This window comes from Callionymus lyra, chromosome 1 (genome assembly GCF_982586985.1).
Source record: "Callionymus lyra chromosome 1, fCalLyr1.hap1.1, whole genome shotgun sequence".
NCBI lineage: Eukaryota > Metazoa > Chordata > Actinopteri > Syngnathiformes > Callionymidae > Callionymus > Callionymus lyra.
Window position 1 is genome coordinate 1,537,874 of NC_141818.1, and position 13,092 is coordinate 1,550,965.

General features: G+C 39.8%; 1 protein-coding gene across 2 annotated transcripts in view; it reads right to left on the reverse strand.

The window, feature by feature from the left end:
* LOC148087348 (nucleosome-remodeling factor subunit BPTF-like) overlaps positions 1–13,092 on the reverse strand; it is a 53,757-nt gene that overhangs the window by 26,029 nt on the left and 14,636 nt on the right. For both annotated transcript variants that reach the window (XM_087787668.1, XM_087787659.1), the window contains exons 12-17: positions 7,514–7,643; positions 7,320–7,455; positions 4,119–4,325; positions 2,554–4,033; positions 618–742; positions 23–151 (exon numbers count right to left, since the gene is read on the reverse strand). In XM_087787668.1, coding sequence (XP_087643794.1) covers positions 23–151; positions 618–742; positions 2,554–4,033; positions 4,119–4,325; positions 7,320–7,455; positions 7,514–7,643 — 2,207 coding nt within the window. The remainder of the gene's footprint in view (positions 1–22; positions 152–617; positions 743–2,553; positions 4,034–4,118; positions 4,326–7,319; positions 7,456–7,513; positions 7,644–13,092) is intronic.

Sequence of the window (13,092 nt, forward strand, 5' to 3'; positions counted from 1 at the left end):
CGACGCGAGGAGCGAGCGGCACCTTTAGGAGTCTCGGGGGTCCCGAGGGGGCAGATGATCTTGCGTATGCAGTACTCGGAGCGGATGCCGTACGGACCCACGTCGCGGCGCTTGATGATCTCGGTGGTGGTGATCTCCGTCTCCGAGGTCTCTGTGAGTGAGGAGGACAGTGCAGGTGTGAGCTGAAGACCCCAGAACAACCTTCAACGTGACTACGATAAAGGCAGCAATAGTAGGATTGAAAACGGTGTTTCTGGCGCCACCGTGTGGCTTGGAAGTGCAAGTGCGATGTTGTACCTCGTTCTTAGATGGGACCAAAAAAAATGGTGTCGAGTCAGTTTGTGTTTCATCTTGTGATCAAAGTCTCATCAAAGTAGTCAAACTGTCCCTGACCCGCTGATCTACAGCAGTGGTCACACGACCAGGGGTCACACGACCAGGGGTCACATGACCAGGGGTCACATGACCAGGGGTCACATGACCAGGGGTCACATGACCAGGTAGAGAAGATCCAACATGAAGCCATCGTGACAGGAACAACGTCACGTGTCGTTTGCTTTAAAACCCTTGTGTTTTGAGTGTGTTTTCGGTGAGTCCGTGGAGAAGAGAACGCCTACCGGTCCGTGTGGTGCCGACGGCGGCCGACGGTTTCACCGCCATGTCGTCCCATCTCAGACACGCCCACAAGAGCCTCAACATCAGACTCACGCCCGCCAGAGACTTGACCGTCTGAAGACGATACCTGGAGATACATTCACGACAATGATGGGAAACATGTCGACAGAGTCGTTATGCGGATATCTTGCCATTATCGTCGCGTTACCATGTTATTATTGTGTCATTATCGCGTTATTATCTTGCCATTTTCGTGTCGTTATCGCGCTATTATCTTGCCATTATCGTTGCGTTACCATGTTATTATAGTGTCGTTATCGCGTTATTATCTTGCCATTATCGTCGCGTTACTATGTTATTATTGTGTCATTATCGTGTTATTATCTTGCCATTATCGTGTCGTTATCACGCTATTATCTTGCCATTATCGTGTCGTTATCACGCTATTATCTTGCCATTTTCGTGTCGTTATCGCGCTATTATCTTGCCATTATCGTCGCGTTACCATGTTATTATTGTGTCGTTATCGCGTTATTATCTTGACATTATCGTCGCGTTACCATGTTATTATTGTGTCATTATCGTGTTATTATCTTGCCATTATCGTGTCGTTATCACGCTATTATCTTGCCATTATCGTCGCGTTACCATGTTATTATTATGTCATTATCGTGTTATTATCTTGCCATTATCGTGTCGTTATCACGCTATTATCTTGCCATTATCGTCGCGTTACCATGTTATTATTATGTCATTATCGTGTTATTATCTTGCCATTATCGTGTCGTTATCACGCTATTATCTTGCCATTATTGTCGCGTTACCATGTTATTATTGTGTCGTTATCGCGTTATTATCTTGCCATTATCGTCGCGTTACCATGTTATTATTGTGTCATTATCGCGTTATTATCTTGCCATTATCGTGTCGTTATCGCGCTATTATCTTGCCATTTTTGTTGTGTTACCATGTTATTATTGTGTCGTTATCGCGTTATTATCTTGCCATTATCGTCGCGTTACCATGTTATTATTGTGTCATTATCGCATTATTATCTTGCCATTATCGTCGCGTTATCGCGTTATTATCTTGCCATTATCGTGTTGTTATCGCGCTATTATCTTGCCATTATCGTCGCGTTACCATGTTATTATTGTGTCGTTATCGCGTTATTATCTTGCCATTATCGTCGCGTTACCATGTTATTATTGTGTCATTATCGTGTTATTATCTTGCCATTATCGTGTCGTTATCACGCTATTATCTTGCCATTATCGTCGCGTTACCATGTTATTATTATGTCATTATCGTGTTATTATCTTGCCATTATCGTGTCGTTATCGCGCTATTATCTTGCCATTATCGTCGCGTTACCATGTTATTATTGTGTCATTATCGCGTTATTATCTTGCCATTATCGTGTCGTTATCGCGTTATTATCTTGCCATTATCGTCGCGTTATTTTATTATTGTGTCATTATCGCGTTATTTTCTTGCCATTATCGTTTCGTGCCATTATCGCGTTATTATCGTGTCGTTATCCCGTTATCGTGCCAGTATCAAATGTCGTTATCGTGTTATTATCTTGCCAGTATCAAATGTCGTTATCGTGTTATTATCGAGTCGTTATCGTGTCGTTATTATGATTTACTGTTTTTAAAGTTACATGTTTATTTTTTAATTCCTAGCCTTTTAAATTGAATACAATCAAGTTGTTTTCTTGAAGCTACAAACAGTCTCGTCATCTTTTGTGTGTTACATTTTTGGCTCAAACATTTTTACTTAAAATAAAAAGTATATTATAAGTAATATTTTACATAAAAATTAGATTCGACACTTTTTAGTAAAATATCATGTTTGAAGAAAACGAGTAATGCTTGAAAATATAATCAAGGATCTTCTGATGACGTCTACAGTCACAGAAGCTTCCACACGTACCTCCAGGTGAGACCGAACGCGGGTCTGGGCGAAGGATACGGCCAGATGTCCGGCGCCGGTTTGGCGTTGTAGTTGAAGACGGCGACCTCCCTGAAGCCTCCTCTCCGGGCCAGAACCTTCAGGCTGTCGTGCGGCAGAACGAAGATGCTCTTCACGCGACTCTTGGTCACGAACTTGCGGTAGGTGGGCAGAGCGCTGTCGGAGCGGGTCTTCTTGCTGCAGGAGAACCTGGCGAGGCGGACGCGGCCCCCGGTGGAGGCGCCGCACGACTTCCTGTCCGAGCGACGGAAACTTCCCGACATTTCCTCTTCCTGGGTCAGGACTTGACTGCGGCCGGACGGGCCCGAGGAGCAGACTTTGGTCACGGTGGTCTTGGTCATGGTGGTCAGGGTGGACACGGCGCTGCTCTCGGAGGACGCGGCGGGCCCCGCCCTCGCGTCCTCCATCCGCGTTTCCGTGGAAACCACCCTGGACGTCGTGGTCGTCGTGGTGACCTGCGTGACGAGGGTCTTGAGGGGTCCACTGTTGTTGTTCTCCTCCGTGAAGTCGTCGCTGAGACACGAGTCCTCGGCGGACGGGATCGGGGACGGGGTCATCCTGATGATCTTGACCTCCGACCTCGGGCGTGCGTGGTCAGACTGTGCGTCCAGGTCTAGTCTCGCTATCTTCAGAGGAGGCTTGTAGTCCTGATCCAACAGGAGGTTCTGGTCGTTCACGGACGCACAGTCTCCGTTCACCAGCAGCTTCTTCGCCGACCAGCCGCCGGCGCCGTGAGCGAGCACGCCGTTGTTGTCGGCGCCGTCGTTTCCGTTGACCTGAGGCGAGGACGCGGCGGTCCGGTCGTCACGTTGACTCCTCACGTCGTTCCTCGTCCTTTCCTCTTCGACGCCGTTCTCCTCGGAGACGACGGAACCTTCGGGCAGCGATCGCTCGGCGCCGTGTGTTCTGAGCGACTCGGAGTCCAAAGTTCTGTCCGCTGAGCCGGAGACGCCGACATCGGATCCTCCTTGAAGGTCCGATAGTCTCGCCGTCTCCTCTCCCCCCGACCTGCTCTCCGTCGCCCCCTCTGTCCGTGAGAGATCCTCCTGGTTCTGGGCCACGGATCCGAGCCGAGGAGACGGACCACCAGACGGATCCGTGGCGTCTCCGGGTTTACTTCCAGGTTCTTCTTTCACGGAAGCTTCACTAGTCGCCAGAACCTGAGGCTTCAGGGGCGAGCGCGGCCGGACCGGAGTACCCAGAGTACCCAGAGTACCCGGGACTTGGGCGGAGGGTTTGTCTTCGTGGCGTGGACTCTGCTGCTCCTCCAGCACCTGCTGCCTCTGCCGGCGCTCCAGGAGGTCGTCCAGCCTGGACGGCTTGACCTTCTTCTTGTAGGCCACGCGCGTCAGGAACCCTTTGCTCACGTCCACCACGTCGTAGTTGAACGGCCGCGAAGCCTCGTCCTCCTCACTGGACTTGATCTGCTGCGAGCACGACCCTGTGGAGAAGATCCAAGAGAGCGTTGAGGAACATCAGCGTCAACACAAACATTTGAAACGTTGAATGAACTTCATAGATCTCACCAGATGATTGACAGCCAGCCTGAAGCTCCTCCATCTTCGCTGGAGATGTTTGCGTTTCACACGGTGTTGGTTCTTCTTCCTTCTTGCAGTCGACAGAGTCCGAACCTTGACCTTCAGCTTGAGGATGTTTCTTGTTTTGGTCTGAGGCGGCGACACAAGGACGACGGCTCAGGTCCAGGAGGGAACACTTCCTGCCGAGTTTAGCGTCTGGAAACAAAATGAGACCAAAACGATGTTAGGTCAGGATCCGAGGATTTGTTACAGGTCACCTGAGGTCACCTGAGGTCACCTGAGGTCACCTGAGGTCAGAGACCTCCTCTGGACCTCAGAAGATGACCCTGTGAGTCTCACCTTCATGACCTTCATCACAGGAACATCAACGTTTGTCAAGAACGACTGCTTCACGTGTGACTCACACATCAGTTCAGTAAATGATTCTTGATCCAAGAGTAACATTTTCATTCTGTTCGTTTACAACTGATGTGATGATGTCATGAATTTAAGTTGTTTAAGGAAATATTCATATAAACGACACTTTATATTATATTATATTTATATTTTTCCTTTAAATCCTATAGGTTTTTATTTTTGTTTAAATGTGAATAAAATCAAATAATTTTGTGTTGTAAATAAACTGCAGTTTTGCAGCTTAAGGAATTAATGAATGAATGAAATGAGATCCTGGTGAAGCCTGACTGAGGACGAGAGGATACAGTGAGTCCAGCAGCTTTTAAAGCTGATGTTTGGACATATTTTGGTTTGAAAACAAATAAAAGTAGTTACGACTTCAAGAGTCATGTGGTCTGTAAATACTACAACACCAGAGTCAAGTACTGGACAATACTACACATATATACTTGTTACTACACTATCACAACACCAGAGTCAAGTACTGGACAATACTACACATATATACTTGTTACTACACTATCACAACACCAGACACAAGTACTGGACAATACTACACATATATACTTGTTACTACACTATCACAACACCAGAGTCAAGTACTGGACAATACTACACATATATACTTGTTACTACACTATCACAACACCAGAGTCAAGTACTGGACAATACTACACATATATACTTGTTACTACACTATCACAACACCAGAGTCAAGTACTGGACAATACTACACATATATACTTGTTACTACACTATCACAACACCAGAGTCAAGTACTGGACAATACTACACATATATACTTGTTACTACACTATCACAACACCAGAGTCAAGTACTGGACAATACTACACATATATACTTGTTACTACACTATCACAACACCAGAGTCAAGTACTGGACAATACTACACATATATACTTGTTACTACACTATCACAACAACAGAGTCAAGTACTGGACAATACTACACATATATACTTGTTACTACACTATCACGACACCAGAGTCAAGTACTGGACAATACTACACATATATACTTGTTACTACACTATCACAACACCAGAGTCAAGTACTGGACAATACTACACATATATACTTGTTACTACACTATCACAACACCAGAGTCAAGTACTGGACAATACTACACATATATACTTGTTACTACACTATCACAACACCAGAGTCAAGTACTGGACAATACTACACATATATACTTGTTACTACACTATCACAACACCAGAGTCAAGTACTGGACAATACTACACATGTATACTTGTTACTACACTATCACAACACCAGAGTCAAGTACTGGACAATACTACACTTATATACTTGTTACTACACTATCACAACACCAGAGTCAAGTACTGGACAATACTACACTTATATACTTGTTACTACACTATCACAACACCAGAATCAAGTACTGGACAATACTACACATATATACTTGTTACTACACTATCACAACACCAGAGTCAAGTACTGGACAATACTACACATATATACTTGTTACTACACTATCACAAAACCAGAGTCAAGTACTGGACAATACTACACATATATACTTGTTACTACACTATCACAACACCAGAGTCAAGTACTGGACAATACTACACATATATACTTGTTACTACACTATCACAACACCAGAGTCAAGTACTGGACAATACTACACATATATACTTGTTACTACACTATCACAACACCAGAGTCAAGTACTGGACAATACTACACATATATACTTGTTACTACACTATCACAACAACAGAGTCAAGTACTGGACAATACTACACATATATACTTGTTACTACACTATCACAACACCAGAGTCAAGTACTGGACAATACTACACATATATACTTGTTACTACACTATCACAACACCAGAGTCAAGTACTGGACAATACTACACTTATATACTTGTTACTACACTATCACAACACCAGAGTCAAGTACTGGACAATACTACACATATATACTTGTTACTACACTATCACAACACCAGAGTCAAGTACTGGACAATACTACACTTATATACTTGTTACTACACTATCACAACACCAGAGTCAAGTACTGGACAATACTACACATATATACTTGTTACTACACTATCACAACACCAGAGTCAAGTACTTGACAATACTACACTTATATACTTGTTACTACACTATCACAACACCAGAGTCAAGTACTGGACAATACTACACATATATACTTGTTACTACACTATCACAACACCAGAGTCAAGTACTGGACAATACTACACATATATACTTGTTACTACACTATCACAACACCAGAGTCAAGTACTGGACAATACTACACATATATACTTGTTACTACACTATCACAACACCAGAGTCAAGTACTGGACAATACTACACATATATACTTGTTACTACACTATCACAACAACAGAGTCAAGTACTGGACAATACTACACATATATACTTGTTACTACACTATCACAACACCAGAGTCAAGTACTGGACAATACTACACATATATACTTGTTACTACACTATCACAACACCAGAGTCAAGTACTGGACAATACTACACTTATATACTTGTTACTACACTATCACAACACCAGAGTCAAGTACTGGACAATACTACACATATATACTTGTTACTACACTATCACAACACCAGAGTCAAGTACTGGACAATACTACACTTATATACTTGTTACTACACTATCACAACACCAGAGTCAAGTACTGGACAATACTACACTTATATACTTGTTACTACACTTCAAATATCAAACGTATTCACGACACAAACCTTCCAGTTGTTGTCGATAGTGAGGGTTGGTGTTGCCAGGAAGTCGAGGAACAAATCTCGGCACGAACGTCTTGGCGATCCAACTCCAGCCACCGTATCCGGTCACACGATACTCCTCACCTTTCTGCTTCCACACCTGTGGAGCAGACGCGTTCATGTCCGTCCACGCTCGGCCGTGAACCACGAGGTCGTACCTGGTGTTTGATGGGAAAGGTGTATTTGACCCACGTGGCCTGTTGTAGCGTCTCCTCGTCTTCCAGCTTCTTCTCCCTTTTCTTCACCTTCTCCTTCTCCTCTCGTTCCATGGACGTCATGCGATTCAATCTTCAACCATAGTTGGAAAAAGTTACACACGAATTAAAAGAACATCAGTGTTATCATATAAATATGACATTTTAAAGGTGTTTTTACAAACATTGAATTTATCATGTTTACATGGAAAATGCATAACTTTAATGATTAAATTACATTTTTTAAACATTTGTTTTTTTTACACAAATCGTTCAATATTCTAATAATTAAAGAACTTTTTTCTTAATTCAATATTTTTCATTTTTTTGTCTCAAGTCTTTAGTTTTTAAATTCAATATAAATGTTGGTATAATAGTGTCGTCAGACAAAACCAACAGAGCGACTGGATCGAACCTCTCAACCAATCATAAGTCATTCATCTTTTTAGTTATTCAAATAATCAAATTAAATTATTAAAAAATAATAAATACAATAGAAATAATTGCATTAAATTCATTCAACATTCTGATGATTATTTTACGTTCTACGGTGAAGTATTCCACGTGAAATAAACACGTTTGACCAACAAAAGTGTTTTCAAACGTGTTCTGGTAGAAAAGTGTGGCTGAGATGTTGGTGCAGAACCTGCGTCTAAATATTTGACTTCACAGTCAGGGTGGGCTTTTTTTATGATGCTGCCGCTCACACACTCTTGGACAAACATCAACACACACTCTTTGATGTTTTCACGAACCTAAACCAGCTTCTCATGAGTTTGACTTTAGATTGTGTCGATCATTATGTATCACTTTCTTCTTCTTCGTGCATCAAACACGTCTCAGAGCAGGAAACAAACAAACAAACAAACAAACAAACAAACAATTCAATGGGTCGCTGAGGTCATAGGATCGTTTCCCCCTCATTGACTGAAGAAGTGGAGTTTTTGTTTCTTTTTGTTTTTGTTAAAACTCATGTTGTTTGCACCGTTCAAAATAATTGTTGACCATTTACTTTACCAGCCATTGTATACTAGTCTTAGTGACAATGATCGTCTACACTAGTGTTAGTTAATGACAATGATCGTCTACACTAGTGTTTGTTAATGACAATGATCGTCTACACTAGTGTTTGTTAATGACAATGATCGTCTACACTAGTGTTTGTTAATGACAATGATCGTCTACACTAGTGTTTGTTAATGACAATGATCGTCTACACTAGTGTTTGTTAATGACAATGATCGTCTACACTAGTGTTTGTTAATGACAATGATCGTCTACACTAGTGTTTGTTAATGACAATGATCGTCTACACTAGTGTTTGTTAATGACAATGATCGTCTACACTAGTGTTTGTTAATAACAATGATCGTCTACACTAGTGTTTGTTAATGACAATGATCGTCTACACTAGTGTTTGTTAATGACAATGATCGTCTACACTAGTGTTTGTTAATGACAATGATCGTCTACACTAGTGTTTGTTAATGACAATGATCGTCTACACTAGTGTTTGTTAATGACAATGATCGTCTACACTAGTGTTTGTTAATGACAATGATCGTCTACACTAGTGTTTGTTAATGACAATGATCGTCTACACTAGTGTTTGTTAATGACAATGATCGTCTACACTAGTGTTTGTTAATGACAATGATCGTCTACACTAGTGTTTGTTAATGACAATGATCTTCTACACTAGTGTTTGTTAATAACAATGATCGTCTACACTAGTGTTTGTTAATGACAATGATCATCTACACTAGTGTTTGTTAATGACGATGATCGTCTACACTAGTGTTTGTTAATAACAATGATCGTCTACACTAGTGTTTGTTAATGACAATGATCGTCTACACTAGTGTTTGTTAATGACAATGATCGTCTACACTAGTGTTTGTTAATGACAATGATCGTCTACACTAGTGTTTGTTAATGACAATGATCGTCTACACTAGTGTTTGTTAATGACAATGATCATCTACACTAGTGTTTGTTAATGACAATGATCGTCTACACTAGTGTTTGTTAATGACAATGATCGTCTACACTAGTGTTTGTTAATGACAATGATCATCTACACTAGTGTTTGTTAATGACAATGATCGTCTACACTAGTGTTTGTTAATGACAATGATCGTCTACACTAGTGTTTGTTAATGACAATGATCGTCTACACTAGTGTTTGTTAATGACAATGATCGTCTACACTAGTGTTTGTTAATGACAATGATCATCTACACTAGTGTTTGTTAATAACAATGATCGTCTACACTAGTGTTTGTTAATGACAATGATCGTCTACACTAGTGTTTGTTAATGACAATGATCGTCTACACTAGTGTTTGTTAATGACAATGATCGTCTACACTAGTGTTTGTTAATGACAATGATCGTCTACACTAGTGTTTGTTAATAACAATGATCGTCTACACTAGTGTTTGTTAATGACAATGATCGTCTACACTAGTGTTTGTTAATGACAATGATCGTCTACACTAGTGTTTGTTAATGACAATGATCATCTACACTAGTGTTTGTTAATGACAATGATCGTCTACACTAGTGTTTGTTAATGACAATGATCATCTACACTAGTGTTTGTTAATAACAATGATCGTCTACACTAGTGTTTGTTAATGACAATGATCATCTACACTAGTGTTTGTTAATAACAATGATCGTCTACACTAGTGTTTGTTAATGACAATGATCATCTACACTAGTGTTTGTTAATAACAATGATCGTCTACACTAGTGTTTGTTAATGACAATGATCGTCTACACTAGTGTTTGTTAATAACAATGATCGTCTACACTAGTGTTTGTTAATAACAATGATCGTCTACACTAGTGTTTGTTAATGACAATGATCGTCTACACTAGTGTTTGTTAATGACAATGATCGTCTACACTAGTGTTTGTTAATGACAATGATCGTCTACACTAGTGTTTGTTAATGACAATGATCGTCTACACTAGTGTTTGTTAATGACAATGATCGTCTACACTAGTGTTTGTTAATGACAATGATCGTCTACACTAGTGTTTGTTAATGACAATGATCGTCTACACTAGTGTTTGTTAATGACAATGATCATCTACACTAGTGTTTGTTAATAACAATGATCGTCTACACTAGTGTTTGTTAATGACAATGATCGTCTACACTAGTGTTTGTTAATAACAATGATCGTCTACACTAGTGTTTGTTAATGACAATGATCGTCTACACTAGTGTTTGTTAATGACAATGATCGTCTACACTAGTGTTTGTTAATGACAATGATCGTCTACACTAGTGTTTGTTAATGACAATGATCGTCTACACTAGTGTTTGTTAATGACAATGATCGTCTACACTAGTGTTTGTTAATAACAATGATCGTCTACACTAGTGTTTGTTAATGACAATGATCGTCTACACTAGTGTTTGTTAATGACAATGATCGTCTACACTAGTGTTTGTTAATGACAATGATCGTCTACACTAGTGTTTGTTAATGACAATGATCGTCTACACTAGTGTTTGTTAATGACGATGATCGTCTACACTAGTGTTTGTTAATGACAATGATCGTCTACACTAGTGTTTGTTAATGACGATGATCGTCTACACTAGTGTTTGTTAATGACAATGATCGTCTACACTAGTGTTTGTTAATGACAATGATCGTCTACACTAGTGTTTGTTAATGACAATGATCGTCTACACTAGTGTTTGTTAATGACAATGATCGTCTACACTAGTGTTTGTTAATGACGATGATCGTCTACACTAGTGTTTGTTAATGACAATGATCGTCTACACTAGTGTTTGTTAATGACGATGATCGTCTACACTAGTGTTTGTTAATGACAATGATCGTCTACACTAGTGTTTGTTAATGACAATGATCGTCTACACTAGTGTTTGTTAATGACAATGATCGTCTACACTAGTGTTTGTTAATGACAATGATCGTCTACACTAGTGTTTGTTAATGACAATGATCGTCTACACTAGTGTTTGTTAATGACAATGATCGTCTACACTAGTGTTTGTTAATGACAATGATCGTCTACACTAGTGTTTGTTAATGACGATGATCGTCTACACTAGTGTTTGTTAATGACAATGATCGTCTACACTAGTGTTTGTTAATGACAATGATCGTCTACACTAGTGTTTGTTAATGACAATGATCGTCTACACTAGTGTTTGTTAATGACAATGATCGTCTACACTAGTGTTTGTTAATGACAATGATCATCTACACTAGTGTTTGTTAATGACAATGATCGTCTACACTAGTGTTTGTTAATGACAATGATCGTCTACACTAGTGTTTGTTAATGACAATGATCGTCTACACTAGTGTTTGTTAATGACAATGATCGTCTACACTAGTGTTTGTTAATGACAATGATCGTCTACACTAGTGTTTGTTAATGACAATGATCGTCTACACTAGTGTTTGTTAATGACAATGATCGTCTACACTAGTGTTTGTTAATGACGATGATCGTCTACACTAGTGTTTGTTAATGACAATGATCGTCTACACTAGTGTTTGTTAATGACAATGATCGTCTACACTAGTGTTTGTTAATGACAATGATCGTCTACACTAGTGTTTGTTAATGACAATGATCGTCTACACTAGTGTTTGTTAATGACAATGATCGTCTACACTAGTGTTTGTTAATGACAATGATCGTCTACACTAGTGTTTGTTAATGACAATGATCGTCTACACTAGTGTTTGTTAATGACAATGATCGTCTACACTAGTGTTTGTTAATGACAATGATCGTCTACACTAGTGTTTGTTAATGACAATGATCGTCTACACTAGTGTTTGTTAATGACAATGATCGTCTACACTAGTGTTTGTTAATGACAATGATCGTCTACACTAGTGTTTGTTAATGACAATGATCGTCTACACTAGTGTTTGTTAATGACAATGATCATCTACACTAGTGTTTGTTAATGACAATGATCGTCTACACTAGTGTTTGTTAATGACAATGATCGTCTACACTAGTGTTTGTTAATGACAATGATCGTCTACACTAGTGTTTGTTAATGACAATGATCGTCTACACTAGTGTTTGTTAATGACAATGATCGTCTACACTAGTGTTTGTTAATGACAATGATCGTCTACACTAGTGTTTGTTAATGACAATGATCGTCTACACTAGTGTTTGTTAATAACAATGATCGTCTACACTAGTGTTTGTTAATAACGATGATCGTCTACACTAGTGTTTGTTAATGACAATGATCGTCTACACTAGTGTTTGTTAATGACAATGATCGTCTACACTAGTGTTTGTTAATAACAATGATCGTCTACACTAGTGTTTGTTAATGACAATGATCATCTACACTAGTGTTTGTTAATGACAATGATCGTCTACACTAGTGTTTGTTAATAACAATGATCGTCTACACTAGTGTTTGTTAATGACAATGATCGTCTACACTAGTGTTTGTTAATGACAATGATCGTCTACACTAGTGTTTGTTAATGACAATGATCGTCTACACTAGT